Source organism: Microcaecilia unicolor, chromosome 1, assembly GCF_901765095.1.
Source record: "Microcaecilia unicolor chromosome 1, aMicUni1.1, whole genome shotgun sequence".
Lineage (NCBI taxonomy): Eukaryota > Metazoa > Chordata > Amphibia > Gymnophiona > Siphonopidae > Microcaecilia > Microcaecilia unicolor.
This window is the reverse complement of record NC_044031.1, coordinates 580,580,248-580,596,446: the sequence shown is the minus strand read 5'-3', so window position 1 is coordinate 580,596,446 and position 16,199 is coordinate 580,580,248. Positions and strand designations below refer to the sequence as shown.

Genomic DNA, 16,199 nt, shown 5'->3' with positions numbered 1-16,199 from the left:
AATCGCCATGCCATAAGACCAAAGCGGCAGGTGTCCTCCATGGCCACCGGACCCTGTGACAACAGGTGCGGAACCAGAGGTAACGGAAAGGGAGCCTCCAACAGCATCTGTCGGAGGTCCGCATACCAAGGCATCCTGGGCCAATCCAGAGCAATGAGCACCACTTCTCCTGGATGCAGCCGAATCCGCAGGAGCGCTCGCCCTATCAAGGGCCATGGAGGGAACACATACAGCAAAAGCCCAGGGTTGAGCCAAGGTATCCAACCCGGCAATCCCTCTGTCTGCTGAAGAAGCACGGGACTTTGGCATTGGAACTGGTCGCCATAAGATCCATCACTGGCTTGCCCCATTTGGCACATATCTGCAGGAATACATCGTCTGCTAGTTCCCACTCCGCTGGATCGATCTGATGCCTGCTTAGATAGTCAGCTTGCACGTTGCTCTGACCTGCAATGTGAGCTGCTGACAGGGACTGTAGATGCAGCTCAGCCCAGTGGCAAATTTGTTCGGCCTGCGCGGCTAGAGCTCTGCACTGAGTGTCGCCTTGTCGATTTATGTAGGCCACTGCTGTCGTGTTGTCCGACATCACTCGGACAGCCAATCCTTCCAGGGTCACTTGAAAGGCCAGAAGAGCCAGAAACACCGCTTTCATCTCCAGGCGGTTGATACACCACTCCGACTCGTTGGGCGTCCACAGACCCTGGGCATGCTTCCCCTGGCAATGTGCGCCCCAGCCCTTCAGGCTGGCATCTGTCACCACTAGGCACCAATCGGGGAGCACCAGCGACATTCCCCGCCGCAACATGCTGTCCAAGAGCCACCACTCCATACTGACGCGGGCCGCAGGGAGCCAAGAAAGTCTGCACTGATAATCCTGAGATACTGGAGACCATCGTTCAAGTAGAGAATACTGTAGAGGTCTCAGGTACGCTCTCGCCCATGGCACCACTTTCAAGGTGGCTGTCATCGATCCCAACAGCTGGACAATGTCCCAAGCTCGTGGGCGGGGCATCCTCAGGAGCAGACGGACCCGATTCTGAAGCTTGCACCGCCTTTGCTCGGGAAGAAACACATAGCCCGAGGCTGTGTCGAACCTGGCCCCCAAATATTCTAGAGATTGCGAGGGGGTCAGATAACTTTTGGCCATATTGACGACCCAGCCCAGAGATTGAAGGATGAAACCACTCTGGCTGTAGCTAGATGACTCTCTTTTTCTGAGTCTGCTCTGATGAGCCAGTCGTCTAGGTACGGGTGAACCCGGATACCCTCTCACCTGAGAAAGGCAGCTACTACCACCATTACCTTGGAGAAGGTTCGGGGAGCTGTGGCGAGGCCAAAAGGCAAGGCCCGAAACTGGAAATGTTTTCCCAACACCGCAAACCGCAGAAACTTCTGGTACGGGGGCCAAATTGGTATATGCAAGTAAGCTTCTTTCAGGTCCAGAGACGTGAGACACTCTACTGGCTGTACCGCTGCAATGACGGAGCGCAGGGTTTCCATGTGAAAATGCCGCACTCTTAAGGACTTGTTTAGCTCTTTTAAGTCCAGGATCGGGCGAAAAGACCCGCCTTTTCGTGGCACCACAAAGTAAATGGAGTAGCGGCCTAGACCTTGTTCGGCGGGAGGCACCGGGGTCACAGTCCCTATCTGGCACAGACTGTGCAAAGTCTCCTCTACCGCTGCCCGTTTGGCGGCAGAACCGCATCAGGACTCCAGAAACACGTCTCTCACCGGGGCATCGAATTCTATTCGGTATCCGTCTCTGATCAGGTCCAAGACCCACTGATCTGCGGAGATTTTGGCCCACTCCTCGAAAAAGAGGGAAAGTCTTCCTCTGATGACAGGAAACGAGGAGGGGGCCGGCGCACCATCATTGAGAGGGTCACCCCTGAACTCCAGGCCTTGAACCGGCAGCTGCGGAACGTTTGTCCGAGCGAAAGGAGTTTCTCTGCTGAAAGCGGGCACGAGAAGTGAACCCAGCAGCACGCCCCAGGCGGTACCTTCTAGCTTCACGGAAGCAAGGTCTGTAAGAGGAGCGGACCGCCTGATCCTTAGAGGAAGGCTTCGGCCTATCTTCGGGCAAGCGCTGAGGTTTGGAATCCCCCAGGCCTTTAACAATGTTGTCCAGCTCCTCACCAAACAGGAGAAGGCCTTGAAAGGGCAACTTCACCAACCTTTGCTTAGAGGCCTTGTCCGCCGCCCAATGTCGTAGCCAAGGAGTGCGGCGAGCCGCCACTGCTACAGCCATTTGTTTAGCCGAAGCTCTGACCATATCATAAAGGGCATCAGCCAAAAAGGACAAGGCTGACTCCATCCACGGAGCCACTTCAGATAAGGTCTCCACTCCACCACCGGGCTGTTCCACTGCCTGCTGTAACCAAGCCAGGCAGGCTCTAGCAGCATAACAACTGCATGCAGACACCCGAACAGTGAGACCTGCCAAATCAAAGGACCGCTTCAGAGCTGAATCAAGCCTGCGGTCTTGAATATCCTTCAGGGCAACACCTCCTTCAACAGGGAGGGTAGTTCTCTTTGTCACAGCCGTGACCAGGGCATCCACTTTAGGCATTGCAAAGTGAGCCAAATGTTCCTCACTCAGAGGGTATAATTGCCCCATAGCCCTGGCAACCTTCAAAGGTCCTTCGGGGTCAGCCCATTGAGCCGAAATAAGCTCTTGGATGGAGTCATGCAAAGGAAAGGCTCGAGCAGGCTTTCTGGTACTAGCCATCCTTGGATTAACAGAGGAGGCTGTGCTACTCCCAGGATCTTCAATCGAGAGGGCTTGTAAGGCATCTGAAATAAGCGCTGGCAGCTCCTCGCAGTGGAAAATCCTCACCGCAGACGGATCATCAAGCTCCTGTGGCAATTCTGCACCCGACTCTGGCTCCTCAGCCCAAGAAGTTCTGCCAGACCCCTCAGAATCCTCATAGCCCGACCACGGGGGGGGAAAAGGGGGGTGCGTCACACTCAGAAGGGGAATTAGCCCTTCTGCGTTTATCAGGAGGATAAGAAACAGGCAAAGCCAACTCCAAAAGGCCAGGATCCACCGGGGGGGGGGGGGGGGGGGGGGGGGGGCAGGCAGAGGGTCCGAAGATCCGCTGCCAGCTCAGAGCGCGAAAGATCGTGCTCGCCATGCTCGGACCGGCTCTACCGTCTGTACAGCACGAATTACAGAGCCCCGCTGCTTATTTGCGCTTGCCACATTTAGAACAGCGCTTTACAGTCTCCGCAGCCATCGCCTAAAATGGCGGTAAAATTCAGAAATGACGGTTCGCGCCAAAAACGTCCCGATCGCGGGCCCACCCCGGAGGAGTCAGAAAACACTCTTACCTCACTAGACCGAGTATCACAGCTCCGGTCCTGCAGAAGAATCTCAAGAAAAAAAACCTCTTTTCTTGTTTTTAACGCTGTGAGGAAAGCAGAGGCAAAAGAGGTAAATAAAATCACTCCGGAGGCTCAGATAAGTGGGAAAGGCAGGGAAAGGTGAACCAATGTGCCCGCATCCACTGAGTGGGAAAGGACAGGGAAAAGCAAGCTAATATGTCCACATCCACGGGGGCATGGGTAAGGCAGGGAAAGGGCTGACCTATGTGCCTTCAAAGTGAAGCTGCTATAGCCTCTAACACCCCGGCTAACAACTGGCAAGCCAGGAGCCACCCCCAGGCAGATTTTTGATGGAGCTCGAAGAAGCTGCAGCCACCCTGCTTGGGGAGATATAGAATACTGAAGAGGCAGTGGAGCTAGCTGGCCATGAGGCACTGTGAAAAGTTGAGTGCTATCTCCCCCTGCTGGTTGATGGACACAACCCATACGTAATGGCTTCATCTGCTTGATGACAAGGAACTGCCTTGAGCGCATCCCATACAATTCCCAGAGAAGGTCCTGAGTCCACATTAAGCTCCATATACTCTTGAAAAAGCTTTCTGTAGCCAGCCAAAATTTCCTCCTTTCAAAGAAGAGTGTTCAGCGACCATCTCCACTCCCTCTGCTCTACCCCCAACGAGGGAAGACTGACCCATACCAGAGCATGGTCCGACAAGGTAACAGTACCAATATCAGAAGACCATCCATCATGTGTCAATGTGACATCCACAAAAATATAATCAATTCGAGAATATGTTTCATGCGAGTGGGAATAAAACGAGTAATCCTGGGCCCCAGGATGGGAAACTCGCCACATATCCGAGATCCCTAAATTCCTAACAAACCCACTCAAAGCTTGAGAGAGCAAGACATCCCCCAGACGGTGGACCCGACCTATCTAGCACTGGATTATGCGTAGCGTTGAAATCCCCCCCCCACTATAAATTTCCCCGGAGGACAAGAATTAAAATGACCCACCAACTTAGTCAAGAATCCTTTCTGCCCTTCATTAGGAGCGTAGATCGAAGCTAGTGTAACAACCTGGTCACCCAATACCACACTGAGAAGTAAAAACTGCCCCTCTCTGTCTCTCTTCACCCGCACCACCTGCATCTGTAGAGTGGAGTGCAACATAATGGCCACCCCCCCTTTTCTTAGAGCCATCTAATGCAGAAGCACAAAATATAGAGGAGTGGTCTAGTGGTTAGGGTGGTGGACTTTGGTCCTGGGGAACTGAGGAACTGAGTTCGATTCCCACTTCAGGCACAGGCAGCTCCTTGCGACTCTGGGCAAGTCACTTAACCCTCCATTGCCCCATGTAAGCCGCATTGAGCCTGCCATGAGTGGGAAAGCGCGGGGTACAAATATAACAAAAAAATAAATAATGAGGGTGACACAAAAACTTCTCATGATCCCTTCTTAAATGAGCCTCCTGGAGGAACACCACCTGTGGATGAAAATGTGTTAGTTCTTTAAACAATTTCTGACGCTTTTGTGGATAATTCAGGCCTTTCAACATTATAGGATAGAAATTTTAAATCTGCAGTCATGTCAAACCTCTGCCTAGCAGGTACATCGTAAACTCACCTAAACCAGGAAGCCCCCCCCCCCCCCCCCCCGAAGCACCACCCGCACAAATAAAACTTCCCCCAAGGCAACCCAACCCCCCCCCAGACCCCCAACCCCCCTCTACCTACAATCATACCCCACCAGACAGCGCCCCAGGGCCCTGAATGGGAAATCCAGGAAGCACTCCACTCAAACCAAATAGACCCCCACACACCGCACACATATCCCGATTACACCCCCCACTCAAACGTTACGCACCATAACACATTTCATCAAGCCACCCTCCTGCACACACTCTACCCTTATTCCTTCCACATCCGCTATAGTCCCACTGAAAACATATTATAACTTTAACATACCACCACTTCCATATCGTCAGTATATCAAGAAAACCACAGTCAAGTAGGTTTCCCTTGCTTCTTGGGCTTCTTCGATACTCTCTTCCATTTTTGTAACTGAGCTCTCATCGCAGGAGCCAGGTCGCCCGGCGGTACCGCAGAACCAGTCAGGCCAGCTTCATGCAAAAACTGCAAAACCTAACCTGTTTACCACTGAATGTGAAACATAATGCAAATGGGAAAGTCCCATCTGTACTTGATTTTTTCCCTTTACCAAAATCTCCAGCACTGGTTTCATGGCCCGCCTTTGGACTAAGGTAAACAAAGACAAGTCCTGGAAAACCGACACCCTCGTATCATTGTAATCCAGTGATGGTAACTGGCGGGCTTTCAACCATATTTTCTCCTTAAGAGCATAAGATGTAAATCGCACTTTAGTATCCCTAGGTCGGTTATCTGGAGTTTTTCCAAGTGCTCTATGTGCACGATCCATCTCAACAGCTTCAGCTTCCAAGCTTTCTCCCAATATTTTCACACACAGAGGCATATTTTCAAAGCACTTAGCCTTCCAAAGTTCCATAGGTTTCTATGGAACTTTGGAAGGCTAAGTGCTTTGAAAATATGCCTCACAGTGTCCTCACAATAGATGGTATATCCTCCATATTAGAATTCTCGGGAACTCTGCGAAACCGGAGGTTATTTTTCCGGCCTCAGTTCTCTAAGTCATCTATTTTATACTGGAACTCTTCTGCTTGCTCAGTCAATTGCTTGAAACGAGATTCCACCAACCCAGCCCGCTCATCTTGTTCGTCCACGCGCTCTTCCAGGACCTCAACTCAGCTCCCCAGCTCACAAATATCAATTCTTATAGCGTCCATGTGCTCTAGAATTTCTAGCTTGGACGTCTTAATATCTTCTCATATCTCATCCAAATATTTTGCCAGTTCTCTGGAAAAGCCCTTTTTAGGTGCTATTCTCCTGCTGTCAACGTGTGAGGCAGAGTCTGATCCAGACAAACGGTCGCGCGCGGGAGAACCAGGGCGCGAAAGGCCCCACGGCAATTGCCTCGCCGAACATCGTTCTCCCTCCCTGAGTTGTGTCGCTGAACTTTTACTCATCGTGACCCAAAAGTCACCTCAAATTTCTTCCAGCAATCTGAGAGGGAATCAGGAGCGGATGGTGGCCGATGAAGCAATTTAGTCGCAGGGAAGTGCAGGAGCTAAAGTCTCAAGCGTCCATTCGGCTTCGTGACGTCACTTCCTCTCCCTGTAATGGCCTCTTTTACTTCACCTTTTAACCATGCTGACATTTTCTTTTCTTTCCACCTTTGCAAATAAGTGGAATGCATCTGGACTGGGCTTCCAAGATGATATTTTTGAATAACATTCATGCCTGATTTGAGTGTCCTAACCTTTGCAACCGATCCTTTTAGTTTCTTTTTTAACCATTTTCCTCATTTTATTATAGTCACCCTTTCCAAAATTAAATGCAGCTACAGTAGATTTCTTTTGTGGGTTCATCCCAGATAGTAGCTCAAACTTAATCATGCCATGATCACTGTTTGCAGGGGACCCAACACCGCCACCTCTTGCGCTCTACCCTGCCCAGCTTCTATCCACATCCCTCCCCCATCACCTTTGCAGTTGCATACTACGCAGGCTGTGAGCTAAGCTTCTATGATACTGCTTAGCAACCAATCAAATGCATAGGTGTTAGAATTCTATTATCTCAGTGCACAAAGAGATCTTGCACTTAGGCACTAGGGTTATAGGATTAGAGGATCATTTTAAATTGAGAGTGCAAAAAGGTGCCTATTTTCCACAGGCACATAGGTGCCTATGGATCTTTATAAAATAGCACAAACTGCAATAAAATAAACCCATGTATATTTACATCAGCTAAAGAAGTTGCGCCTCTGCCTATTCTGCCACACCTCAGATTCTACATATGGCACTGATCCAACATATGCGCCCAACTAAATTGGCTAACGACCCAATTCCAATAATTGGGTGCCAACTGGAATCAATTTGAATTTGCAAGCACATCTTGCTATGCATTATTCTATAATAATGTGTGCCCAAATCCCATAGACCAGAACCCAAGAGGGGGCATGGCCATGGGAGCTGCATGGGGGAGGTCGGGGCATTCCTAAAGTTTGCGCACAGTGTTACAGAATACCGAGGATGTGTGCCCAAATTGGGTGCCACAAATTATACCTTGTGTAAATCCAGGCGTCCCAATTTGGGTGCCAAAATCAGCGCTCAATGCTATTCTAGCACCATTTACTGAATCTAGCCCCAAATGTGTGTACTTTTACACTCTCCCATTTCCATCCAGGAGATAATTTCCGCCATTTCCTTCCTGACCTTTAACAAAGCACCTGGCCCTGATGGAATAAGCATCAGAATTTTATAACAACCAAAAAAAGTTAGCTCATTATTAGCGCCATATTTACTGACCTATTTCATCTATAATAGAATTCATCCTAATCATCAATGTAGATTCATTGAAGCTACTATTATACTTGTTACCAAACAAGGACCCTTGTAAAGTTCAAAACTACAGACTCATTTTGCTTTTAAACCTGGATTACAAAATGCTATTGAAAACCTAACTGAACATCTAAACAAAATAATAGGTTAATAAATACATTCTCATCAAGTAGGATTCATGAAAAACAGATACAATGATGATAACTTAAGATTATTCCATGCAGTCAACCAAATTGCAAAGGGCATTTTGGAACCTGTGGTTGGCTTAGCTTGGCTTTAGACACTGAAAAAGCCTTTGATCATGTAGAATGGCCTTTTCTGCTACAGGTTCCAGAATGGTTTGGCTTTGGTCATGTCATTACCTCCTGGATCAAAGCTTTATACTGGAACCCTGTATCCAAGGTCCTTGTCAATGATACCCTTAATAGGATACCCAACAAGGCTGCCCCCTTTCACCCCTACTGTTTAATCCAGCCCTGGAACCCTTACTTTCTCCTATCAAAGCCATAACTGCTCTTCTAACATAACTTATGATATTGTAGTCCTCCGTTCACAACATCCCTGCTTTTAATTGTCAGTCTGCAAACCGAAATCAATTGACATTCTATTGGCTATTAGTATTCAACTTATCTTTTCAAACTGGAAATCAGCTACATTTTTGAACTACACAGAAAGGCCACCACTACCACCATCACCTTCGAAAAAGTTCTGGGGGATGGTTGCCAAACCGAAATGTATTGCCTTGAACTGAAAATGCTGCCCAAAAACCGCAAAGCGTAGAAAATGCTGAAGGGGTGACGAGATGGGAATATGCAAATATGCTGCTTTGAGATCCAGTGAGGCAAGGTACTCCCTTGGCTGCACCACTGTGATCACAGAGCACAAAATCTCCATTCGAGTACGCTGGACCTTCAAAAATCTGTTGACCTCGATGTCGACAACCAGTCGGAAGCAGATTCTCTTTTTGGGAACCACAAAGTAAATGGAATAACAACTCTTGCCTTGCTCGAGCAAGGGCACTGGCACCACTGCTCCAAGGTCCAGCAAGGAGTGGAGCATGGCCTGCACAGCCTTCTTCTTGAGTGAAGCTTTGAATGGGGACTCCAAGAAAGAATCGATGATTGGAGCTACAAACTCTAATTAGTATTCTTCTCGAATAATGTCCCACTGGTTGGACATGCGTGGGCCCACTCCCCATAAAAGTGGGTCAACTGTCCACCTATCAACTCCTGCAGAGGAGTGGCCCAGCCTCCCATCATTGTGTAGGGTGGGGGGGCTGGAGGACAAGCACTCCAGACGGTACCGCTTAAGAGTCCTTCAGACAAGCGTGAGCCCGAGCCACTCTAGACGCCCCCTTAGACCTAGTCTCAGGAAGGTGCTGTGTCTTGGAGTTCCCCAGGTCTTTGATCAACTTTTCTAAGTCCTCCCCAAAGAGGAGTGTCCCCTGGAAGGGGAGCTTAGTCACGCGCTGCCTAGTTGTTGTATCCACAGCCCAGTGCCTGAGCAACAGCAACCACCACGCTGTGACTGCCAATGCCATTTGCATAGCCAAAAGCCTGGCTAGGCCATACAACAAATCTGCCAAATACATTAACCCCATCTCAATACTTGGAAACTCCAAAGCCTGCTGGGAGCCAGTGTTTGTCGCTAGCTGCACCCAACAGACACAGGCCCTGGCTGCAGAGGAACTGCAGATGGCTGCCTGCAATTACAGCGTCCCCACCTCAAAAGAGCGCTTCAGCGAAGCTTCCAGTTTACAGTCCTGCATATCCTTCAGCACAATCCTTCCTTCCGCAGACAAGGTGGTCTTCTTAGTCACCACAGCAACCTGCGAGTCCACTTTAGGCAAACCGAGCTTCCCTAGCTCACCCGGAGAGATCAGATAAAGGCAAGACATTGCCCGTGCCACTTTTAAACTGGCATCTAGAGTGGACCACTGTGCCATAATTAACTCACGGCCTTATGAACTGGAAAGGCCTTAGGAGGGCGATTGGTGCTAGCCATTTTGGGATTAGCTGCCACCAAAGTGGTGGCATCTGACGAAGCAATATTAAGCACCTCCAGAGCTTTAGTTAGAAAGAAGGGCAACTGTTCCTTATGGAAAACCCTGACCGCAGAGGGGTCATCTGCCTCATTCAAATTTCCTCCTCCTCCATCAGATCTATCAGAGAAGATAGGGAAGCTATAAAATTGCCACCATCCAACGGTGCAAGGGAGGGAGGAGAAACAGCTTCCACCTCAGAAATGGTCCCCCCCTCCTCCTCTTGAAGGAAGAATCCTCCTGATTCCCTCCCACAGGGGTAAAATGGGACAGTAGCAGGCTGATGTAACTTTAAGCAGATAGGCCTGATGCATCAATAAAACAAATTTGGGGGAGGGGGAGAAGACAAGGGTTCTTGCCCAGAATTCCCCTGCAAGCCAGCATGGCCATAACCCCCTGGCTCCAAGATAAAAAAATGTAAGGTACCTGTCTCCTGAGATGATTAATCACTTGGCAGTTCAGCCTGTAAGAAGGAAACCTGTGGCTCTCCAAAATGGATGGGTGGGATTGCGTCTGCGAGGGAAGAAGCCCTGTGTGGGCTAATTTCCTCTGTGCAGGAAACTGCAGTCCCCACCGAATCTGGGTCCAAAAGGCAGAAAGGACACACTGTCAACACTGCTCTGCGCTTCCCACAGCGTGAGCAGCATTCCACCAGCTCAGCTGTGTTATGATCCTACTCAGAAAAGCATGGTAGCGACAGGGTCTCGGTCCTGATTGGCTATGTCAGGGATTGGGCTGATGTCTGAGGCAGATGATGTCAGATGCCAGACCCTATTTATACCTACCTTTGCTTGCATAGGATGCTCTAGCGTTATTTCCCTCAGCTGTCAGCTTACCTTGTGATTCTCCGCAGTCTGCTAGCTGTGCTGTTGCTGAACTTTGAGCTGTTTCTCTGTGTGGTTAGCTTTACCTGTTGTTTGAATCCTGTTTGGGCTTCTGCAGGTTCTGGCACAGCCCTAAGCTGCCTCAGTTCTCTCTATCAAGAGAGAAAGAGAAAGAGAGAGAGAGAGTGAGAGAGACCAGCTGGGGCTGGGGGAGGCTTAGTCTCCACAAGCCTCCTACACCGGAGGCCTATAAGTTTAGCAAAACACATGTAAATCACCACAGCAAACCTGAGGTATCTGTTACAAAACTGAGCAAGGGTACACAGTGTGCAAACCACAGTTACAGATCACTTAGACCAAGTGCTCATGCAGGAAAAATCTGTATCTCGTCAGGGGAGAGCATCAGAAAAGCACAAGACTGCTAACTGCTGGTTCTGGCTCCAGAAAAAGAAAGTCACACAACCCTGCTATCCTGGAATCAGAACAACTCAGCGTGTGCTTTTGTCAGCTTTCTTTAGCAACTTACCATCTTGTTGTCATTGGATATAAAGACAGCATAAAATTCTTCCAGTGCAGAGGGTTCATGGTCTCGGATGTATTCACAGAGTTTCCAAACATTCTCTTCACTATGAAATGAAGTCAGATTTAAGAAAAAACATGTTATGCTGAATACTGCTCAGTGATCTGGGGGTGGGACCTCCTTCAGCTTTTTACAATTTAAGGGCAGGTCCTGGTTGGAGGGAGCGGGGGAGAGGGGACAACTCAACGTTTTAGCCCCTAGTTAGGGATTGGGGATTCTAAACACAGATAAAAAACAGCCCTGGTGGCCCAAGTGGGCTGCTACTCCAAGCCCCATGCTCCCTGGTGGTCTAGCCGAGCCCTCTCCCTCTTTGACGGAGGAAGGAGTAGCACATTCTCTCCTCGTCCAGCACCACCTTCAAAATGGCTGCGCCCTGCCCAGCGCATCCCAAGGCCTCTCTACCATATAAGGATGCGCTGCCATTTTGAAGGCAGTGCTGGACAAGGAGGATGTGTGATACTCTGCCTCTTCTACCGCGAAGGTACAGGGGAGAAGGAGCCGCTAGACCACCAGATTGGGGGGGGGGGGGGGGGCTGGAGATTCACCAGATCTCCAACCCCCATGCCCTTGCATCAGGGGGCATTGGATATCCATACCTCCAGCCCCCGTGTCACCAGCTTCGGATGGGAGGGGGTCAGGTTCGGGTCATCTGTTGGGAGGGGGGGCTTGCTAGCATGCAGATACATGCTGGACAGGGCTCCCTATTCCTCCCCAATGCTGTAATAAACCCTAACACTAGCTGCAAGCTGGTATAGGGTTTACATCGGTAGCAATGTGTTAGTCTGGCACGGTGCCTGCTAAACATTGGGGGGGGGGGGGGGGGGGGGAAAGATACCAATGTCCCTGTTTAGCATGCATTTGCATGCTATTAGTGTTCAAAGCCGGCGAGCGTGTTGTTACACACACTCGCCGACTCTGATCCTCGGACTTGAGCAAACGTGGGCTTAAGTCGGGCAGCAATGGCCTCTAGCGCCGTTTGCTTTTGATCAGCTGCCTGCAGGGCTTCGAGGTCCTCCAAGACTCTTTTTCAAGTCATTTAAACTATATAGGAGCTAGAAAAGGAGGAGATTAGAGGGCTGCTCAACTACCAGGTATCAGAGCTAGACGAGCCATGGCTTCACTAGTTCACAGTATTGTGAATAGTTTTGCTCCACAGCATTGATTCATAGTAACTAATTACCCGGTAATTGCATTTAAGACAGTGAAGGCACAGAGGCCTTAATGATCAGTAAAATTGTGGAAAATGTATCTTAAAACATTGAAGTTTATAGAGGTTTAAAGACGATGATATAGGATGACGTATTGGAATGCAAAAGGAATGTTACATTTGTATGTTTAAACATATTGATAATTTACTTTGTTTGAAATGTATGAGGCAATACTGTATTGTTGTCCTGTTCAATAAAGACTTCATGCAAATAAAAAAAAATAAAAAAAGACAGTGAAGGCACTTTCAACAAAAACTGGATATGAAGTACATGCATGAAAGTCACCAAAAGTTGGTAATTACTAATCAGGACAATCCTCTACTAGTGGGAACTCTGAGGAGCTGCAGTATGTTCCAAATTGGCATGTACTAATCTGGGCACCAATAATTTAGTTTTTTTTGGAGGGGGTATGTCAGGGATCAGAGTGGGCATCCCTGCACTAATCAGTGCAGCTAAATTACTATGTACTGATTAGCACAGGATTACCACATAAGCCCTTACTGCCTACAAAATAGGTGCCAACAAGTGCTCACACAGTAATTTTTATTTTTTTAATGGCCCTTTTTGCTATTTGTGAATCCGCTTGGCTATAGACCCTAATCAGAGGTATTAACTGAATGTCAATAAGTTCTTTCAGATCCTTTGGGCTCATTTGCCTCTCTCGTTAATGGGCAGAATACAGTTATATCGTATGATTATCTTCCCCCCGCTTGTTGTTTGTTCTGCAAACCTTGCCATTGGATTTACTCCACCACAATATCAAGGCTTTACAGAAGATGCTAAGCGTGGTTCTTTGGTCAGGTAGGAAAAGATGTGGTGGGTAGTATATGATTAGCAATCAGAGTTGGGGAGGACTAGGTATTCCAGATATCAAACTTTACAACCAAGCGTGTTTGCTCAGTCATTTGCAGGAGGAAATGGTGCTGGGGCAGCTTGATAATAGTGATCGTAATATGATCAGATTTGATATCAGCTTTGGAGTAAGTACACACAGCAAATCCAATACATTAACTTTTAACTTTCAAAAAGGAGACTACGATAAAATGCGAAGAACCGTAAATAAAAAAATAAAAAACTTACAGAAGCAGCTGTGAAGGTCAAAGATTTACATCAGGCGTGGATGCTGTTCAAACATAACATCCTGGAAGCCCAGGCCAAATATATTCCGTGTATTAAAAAAGGAGGAAGGAAGACCAAACTGAGGTGAAGGAAGCTATTACAGCTAAAAGAAAATCCTTCAAAAAATGGAAGTGACAGAAAATAATAAGAAACAGCATAACGAATGGCAACTCAAATGCAAAGCACTGATAAGGAAGGCAAAGCGAGACTTTGGAAATGGTATTCAAAGCTGACGAGTCAGAGAAACTGAATTAAATCTCTATAAACAAGGAAGATATAATGGCACAATTTGACAAATTGAAGAGTAGCAAATCTCCTGGACCAGATGGTATTCATCCCTGAGTACTGACAGAATTGAAAAATTAAGTGGTGGAACTATTGTTATGTAATTTATCTTTAAAATATTGGAGGGTGGCCAATGTAACGCCGATTTTTAAAAAAGGTTCCAGAGGGGATCCAGGAAGTTATAGAACAGTGAGCCCGATGTCGCTGCTGGGCAAAATAGTAGAAACTATTATAAAGAACAAAATTATTGAACATATTCAAAAACATGGATTAATGAGACAAAGACAGCATGGGTTTAGTGAAGGGAAATCTTGCCTCACCGATCTATTACATTTCTTTGAAGGGGTAAACAAACGTGGATAAAGGTGAGTCGATATTGTGTATCTGGATTTTCAAAAGGTGTTTGACAAAGTACCTCATGAAAGACTCCAGAGGAAATTGGAAAGTCATGGGATAGGAGGTAGTGTCCTATTGTGGATTAAAAACTGGTTAAAAGATAGAAGACAGAGAGTAGGGTTAAATGGTCAGTATTCTCAATAGAAAAGGGTAGCTAGTTGGGCTCTGTGATGGGACCACTGCTTTTTAACATATTTATAAATGATCTAGATATGGGAGTAACTAATGAGGCACTTAAATTTGCTGATGACACAAGTTATTCAAAGTTGTTAAATTGCAAGAGGATTGTGAAAAGTTACAAGAGGACCTTACAAGAATGGGAGACTGGGCATCTAAATAGCAGATGACATTTAATGTGAGCAAGTGCAAAGTGATGCATGTGAGAAAGAGGAACCCAAATTATAGTTATGTAATGCAAGGTTCCACATTAGGAGTCACTGACCGGTAAAGGGATCTAGGCATCATCGTTGATGGTACGTTGAAACCCTCTGCTGAGTGTGTGGCGGCGGCTAAGAAAGCAAATGATAAGATACTATTAGGAAAGGAATGGAAAACAACAATTAGGACATTATAATGCCTTTGTATCGCTCCATGGTGCAACCACACCTCAATTATTGTGTGTAATTCTGGTCACCGCATCTCATAAAAGATGTAGTGGAATTAGAAGAGGTATAAAGAAGGGCGACGAAAATGATAAAGGGGATGGGATTACTTCCCTATGAGGAAAGGCTAAAGCGGCTAGGGCTCTTCAGCTTGGAGAAAAAGAAACAGCTGAGGGGAGATACAATAGAGATCTATAAAATAAATGAGTGGAGTGGACCAGGTAGACGTGAATCGCTTGTTTACTCTTTCCAAAAATACTAGAACAAGGGGGCATGCAATGAAGCTACAAAGTAGTAAATTTAAAATGAACTGCAGAAAATTAGTTTTCACTCAATGTGTAATTAAACTCTGGAATTCGTTGCCAGAGAATGTAGTAATATCAGTTAGCTTAGTGGGGTATAAAAAAAGGTTTGGATAGTTTCCTAAAGGAAAAGTCTATAGACCATTATTAAAATGGGCTTGGGAAAATTCCGCTACTTATTTCTAGGATAAGCAGCATAAAATGTATTGTACTGTTTTGGGATCTTGCCAGGTACTTGTGACCAGGATTGGCCACTGTTGGAAACAGGATGCTGGGCTTGATGGACCTTTGGTCTGTCCCAGTATGGCAATACTTATGAGATTAGATTTTAGAGTCTTCCCAATACATGGATATTTCCTTTGAGCTAGTTTATTTCCTTCCCTGGCATCCTATCACTAGCCTACATACTTGATCGTCTGACCTTCCACCTCGGCTTCAGAACAGTCTGCTTTTGCAACCTCATTAGCATCTATGGAAAGAGAGTTACACCCTCAATGGAATCAGGATCCCAATAATAGCCTCTGCTGGATAATGCTGCCTTCCAACCTGGCTTAGATAACATGGGGGCTCATTTTCAAAGCACTTAGCTTTCCAAAGTTCCATAGAAACCTATGGTACTTTGGAAGGCTAAGTGCTTTGAAAATATGCATAATGGTGTTTCAGCGATGGAGGGCTAAAAGTATCATCTACCTGGAGCATTTAATGCATACTGATGGTTCTGTTATGTTCTATGGAGAGTTCCCAGGCAAACAGATAGGGTGATACAAGGGTAATACAGCACAAACAGAAAGTATACAAACAAAAAAAGCAAAACTGGGCCTTCAAGTCTGAGACAATAGGAGTCCTTTATTAACAAGTGACCCTATGGAAAGTTCCACCAGTGGTTCTCTGTTACACCATTGGACCAGTTTGCTCATTTTTTCCATATCCTGCCAATCAATAGTTTGACCTTTCAGTTTGGCTCACAGTTGAGGGAGTTTCTCGAGGGCGACATGGCAGGGTTTTATAAGCAGTTAACTAAGTGCCAACTCCCAAATGCATACACTTCTGTGCAAAATGCATGGACTACAGATCTAGGTC

General features: G+C 47.1%; 1 protein-coding gene across 6 annotated transcripts in view; it reads right to left on the bottom strand.

Annotated features, from left to right (window-relative positions):
• The window catches only part of WDYHV1 (WDYHV motif containing 1), a 90,847-nt gene that overhangs the window by 56,036 nt on the left and 18,612 nt on the right, over positions 1–16,199 (bottom strand). For 5 of the 6 annotated variants that reach the window (XM_030218790.1, XM_030218775.1, XM_030218782.1 and 2 more), the window contains exon 3: positions 11,154–11,253. The exons of the other annotated variant lie outside the window; for it this stretch is intronic. In XM_030218790.1, the coding sequence (XP_030074650.1) occupies positions 11,154–11,253 (100 nt within the window). The remainder of the gene's footprint in view (positions 1–11,153; positions 11,254–16,199) is intronic. 6 annotated transcript variants of the gene reach the window in all.